Source organism: Sinocyclocheilus anshuiensis, unplaced genomic scaffold (assembly GCF_001515605.1).
Source record: "Sinocyclocheilus anshuiensis isolate Anshui unplaced genomic scaffold, SAMN03320099.WGS_v1.1 scaffold2271, whole genome shotgun sequence".
Classification (NCBI taxonomy): domain Eukaryota; kingdom Metazoa; phylum Chordata; class Actinopteri; order Cypriniformes; family Cyprinidae; genus Sinocyclocheilus; species Sinocyclocheilus anshuiensis.
Window position 1 is genome coordinate 208,311 of NW_015537572.1, and position 4,718 is coordinate 213,028.

Genomic DNA, 4,718 nt, shown 5'->3' on the forward strand with positions numbered 1-4,718 from the left:
ACTGGTCAGTCGAGTAGACTGAATTTACTAGGGCTGAACGGTTAATTGCATTTGCGATAATATCGCGATATGAGAAAACGCGATTTTTCAATTGCAGAGGCTGCGATTACACTCAGTCACTTGACACGCGAGAGTGAAGCGGTGTGTTCAACTTGAAGATCGATCGGTGTATGACATCAAAGTACGGCGAGAGAAAGCATAAGGAGACGTCCGCTCTCTTATAGCTCTCGCAGTATTCTGATGTCACACCCATCAGTCTAGCAGCGCTGCTTCAAGTCTAGCGCGGGCCATCAGCAGAAAAAGAAAATAAATAAAACGGTAAACAGCCAAAGGACGTAACTTAGAATGGGAGATGGATCGGTGTGTCAAAGCGAAGAGAAAAGCCATAGATGAAGTCGCACAGACCCAGGCAGCTGCTGGTCATTCAAAAGCTAAATGCATAAAATATGACGAGGCATATCTTGCTCTGGGCTTCACTCACCGTGTCTATACCGGACGCTACAGTTGTGCATCGCGCCGCAACAGCTCTACACTGGACGCGACAAAGCGACCGTTGCAAATCATTTTAACTTTGTGTCAGTACGTCATAAATAGAACACGGCATCAGTTTAATGTCGCGCTGCATCCAGTGTACACAGCATCACTGATTATAATGGGTTCTACTGTATTTTGCCGCTCGCGTCCAGTGTACACAGCGTCACTGATTATAATGGGTTCTACCGTATTTTGCCGCTCGCGTCCGGTGTACACAGCGTCACTGATTATAATGGGTTCTACTGTATTTTGCCGCTCGCGTCCATGTCCTATGCCTTAGCGGACAGCATGAAACCCACAAAACATAAGTAAATAACAGAGAGAGAATAATAATAATAACAGTTATTCTCTCTCTGCTATTTTTCAATGTTTCAAGTGATGCAGGTGTTTTTTTTCCCCTTTAGGTTTTTTTAAATTAAAAAAGCATTAATTTTTCATAATGTTTAATGAAATTATTTGGTAGTCTGAGGTGGAATGGGGATTCGGGAAAGGGGGGCAGATTTTTTTTATAGGCTTAAAGGGGGGTGCGACCACAAAAATGTGAGAACCACTGGTCTAAAGTTAACAGACAGTGTTTAGTGCAGTCCACATGTTTACATATGTTTATTACAGTGACTTTGAATTACCTAAAGTAGTGTGGTAAAGCAACAGATTTGTTTTTATATTTCTGCAATCTACTTTAGTTTGTGTGATTTGTTACTGACTTTCATATTAATGTTTACACCAGGCTATTTAAACATAATTATTACATGCTTACAAGGTTGGAAGTTCAGCAAATCAGTCAATATACTGTGATTGTAGTTGTTAAATAAAAATGTAATTCATATCAATTCATGCATCACCTAATTTCATCGTAACATAGGCCTGGCCTACAGAAAAGAACATTTATGTTTAATCTAGCTATAATAGTGTGTTGGTCATACTATACAATGACTTATAGCTTGTCTTTGTTGAATAATACAGAACATAAAGAGCTTTAAAAAATAATTGCATATTAAATCGCAATCGCAATATTGGTAAAAAAAATCGCAATTAGATTATTTTCCAAAATCGTTCAGCCCTAGAATTTACCAAATATTTGCTAAAAAATTCTTCCGGCATATAGATCGGCTTTTTTTCGGATGTGTCATCAAGGCAGAAACAAAAATCAAAATTATATTATTATTTCTGTATTTAATCACGATAGCTATCTGAATGCGTTGACTGGGCACGGCGCACGTTAAAGTTTTGTTTGGAGTGCATGTATCGTTGTGAAATTTAGGCTGATGATACACGGGGCAACTTTTTGAGCAATGTTGCTTGGGCTTATTCCCTATGAGAATGGGCACACATTTCTATCTGGATAATTTAGATCAGTTGTGAGCCCTGTGTCTCACCTGGTTGCCTGTTGACGGCAACATTGCTTAAAAAGTTGCCCATGTATCATCAGCCTTAAGCCTCGTTCACACCAAGAACAATAACTATAAAGATAACTACATTAGTGTCCACACCAGCGGATGATATCGTCTGTTTATTCTAAGCGCACACACTCGTCTGCTGCTTTAAATTCTTGAGCTCGTTATAGCAGGATTGATTCTGATTGGCTGTTTTAATCGTTCATCAGCTGGAAAGAATCGTTCTGGAAGTGATTTCAACGATATTGTTTCTCTGTGCCTTCATCGTTATAGCTGTGGTGTGGACTCTGCTCTTCTTTAATATTGAGAACGATTTTTAGAACTAAACCTTTATTGTTATCTTTATAGTTATCGTGCTTGCTGTGAACGGGCGTTTAGACTTGACCGAAAACGTGAACCGATCGTGCGCCTGGTCTTCATTCTCAAGTATGTCAGTCAGCTGTCTGCCCTGACGAAGGTGTGTCGTTGTGTAATAGTCTGTGGTTTGGCTGCAGTCAGCAGATGGTGCAGGTCATTGACGAAGGCGCTCTGGTGTCTGACACGGCTGTATCAGTGGTTCATGTGTGCTCTTCTTGTGTCCAGGTGTCTCCGGTCCTCAGACTTCTCCCGGCGTCTCAGCTTTTGCCCCGGGAGGTTTCTCCAGCCCTGTTCCTCCAGTGGCTTTGACCTCCATGCAGTCTTCTGCTCCTCCTCTCTCTCTGAGCAGCCCGTACGGTGGCCCCGTCCTCTCGGCCCCGCCCATGGGCCCGCCCAGCACCGGCTTCTCTGTGAGTGCAGGATATGACATCACCCGCGGCCATGCGGGACGCACCCCTCAGACGCCGCTGATGCCCAGCTTCTCCAGCGCCTCACCCATGCCAGGTCTGAACTCTTAGCATTAGCCACAACCTTCTGAGATCTGCTCACTGAAACCACAGACAGATGTGTGTGATATCGACCCCCGAGGCTTTTCATATTCACACAGGTGCTTGGTTCAAAACATCGATAGAAATTATGTTTTACATTTTACATCTTTTCACACAAAATTAACAATGCAGCGAGTCTGATATAAATACAGAGCCATTTCTCCCGACTTTCGGGAGCGCATGAGATCTCGCGATATTACTCCTTGAGGTGAAAAGCAGTTTCGCGATATCAGTATAAAGTTGAGTTTGTGGTAAAACCTTTGATAGTGCTTGCATTATATTGTTCGGCCTTTTATTGCATGTGCTGTTTATTTGGGGTTCATTTGGGAACGCATGTAAAGTCTGATGTGCTTTGTGTTGCACTGTTATCATTTACAAGCGTGAAACACATCTGCATCTCAGCAGCTCTCCACAAACTCTTCCTCTGCATGTGCTGTGAGTTTGGGTTGCTTAACGTTCATCTGGGAAAACAGTGCTCGTTATCTCCATAGATTCATAACGTAAATCATTTATACAGGAGAATACATATTTATAATATTTATAAATATGCGTTTTATTGTACATCGTGATTTCAAAATAAAAGTCCAAACCCTCGCTCTGAGTTTGCATGTGGCCAGATATTAAAATTAAATGGATTGAAATATCATTGAATATCACTGTAAAGTGAAACATCACCAGTCTGTTGGCGCCCTCTGCAGTTATTTGTTATAATACTTAATTTACTAAAGTTGGTTTTGTTCATATTATGTATAGGCATATTACATTATTTATTTTAAGTGTTGTTCAATAAAACCACGTGATTACTTGGTTTTAATACTTTATTTGAACAAATAATTTTTGCCTCATTGTTAGTTTATATATAAATATAGTCATATTAAAGCCTGTTTTTCCACTTAGGTCTACTTTTATTACAAAAAAATTATCAGATTACTCAATTGTCAAAATAATCAGTAGATTACTTGATTAGCAAAATAATCATTAGTTACGGCCCTATAATTAGCTAGTTAAAACATTTAAAAATACAACTGCATTGTTTTGCATTTTGTGATTAAAAGACAAATGTGTTGTAATTGAAAGTTTCTTTAAAATAGTATTAAAATATTGTCTCGTTCTAGTCAACCAAGTGTCTGTATTTTGTCTCATCTCGTGAGCTAAATGTATTTTCACAACCCTAGTGTCTATGAGCATGATATAGCTCATAGATTTCCAAGTGTATGCTATATTCATTCTTCAGGTCAATCATATATTCATGAAAATAAAACCAAAAAATCACTTTGAAAAAGGAAAGCGATAACTTTACCATAGTATCCTTTCAAATGTTGTAAATTTCCACAGTCATTGCATGCTTTGCATGTGCTGCATTTTATTTATACCGTTTTATTTGTTTATTTATTCGAATTTGAAAGATAATAGTAACAATATTGTTTGATAAGTGAGATCTTTCAAGGATTTTAGTCCTTGAAAACCAAAAAAGTCCTTTAAAGTCCTGGAATTTCATTTTGCTTTATCTGTATGAACTCTGTTTAAAAGTTGATTTCCAAAGGCATTTTTTACCTTTATACAAGCATTTTTTACAAACCTAATTAAATGTATGTCACCTAATAAAATGCATGCATCATGTCAAATTCTTACATTTAAAGGGGTCATATGATGCTTTTTTAAAGATCATTATTTTGTGTATTTGTTGTAACAGAATATGTTGACATGCTTTAATGTTCAAAAAACACATTATTTTTCAAATACTGTACATTATTGTAGGTCCTCTATGCCCCGCCTCTCTCAAACGCTTCGTTTTCTACAAAGTCCCTCCTTCCGACAAGCGCAGTCTGCTCTGATTGGCCAGCTGACCCAGTGCATTGTGATTGGCCAAACACCGCAAGCACTC

The 4,718-nt window shown here is 38.9% G+C and overlaps 1 protein-coding gene across 1 annotated transcript in view; it reads left to right on the forward strand.

The window, feature by feature from the left end:
• Positions 1 to 2,482: 2,482 nt before the first annotated feature.
• LOC107657494 (protein PRRC1) overlaps positions 2,483 to 4,718 on the forward strand; it is a 20,758-nt gene continuing 18,522 nt past the window's right edge. Inside the window, exon 1 of the mRNA XM_016445601.1 lies at positions 2,483 to 2,789. Coding sequence (XP_016301087.1) covers positions 2,600 to 2,789 — 190 coding nt within the window. The 5' untranslated portion in view covers positions 2,483 to 2,599. The remainder of the gene's footprint in view (positions 2,790 to 4,718) is intronic.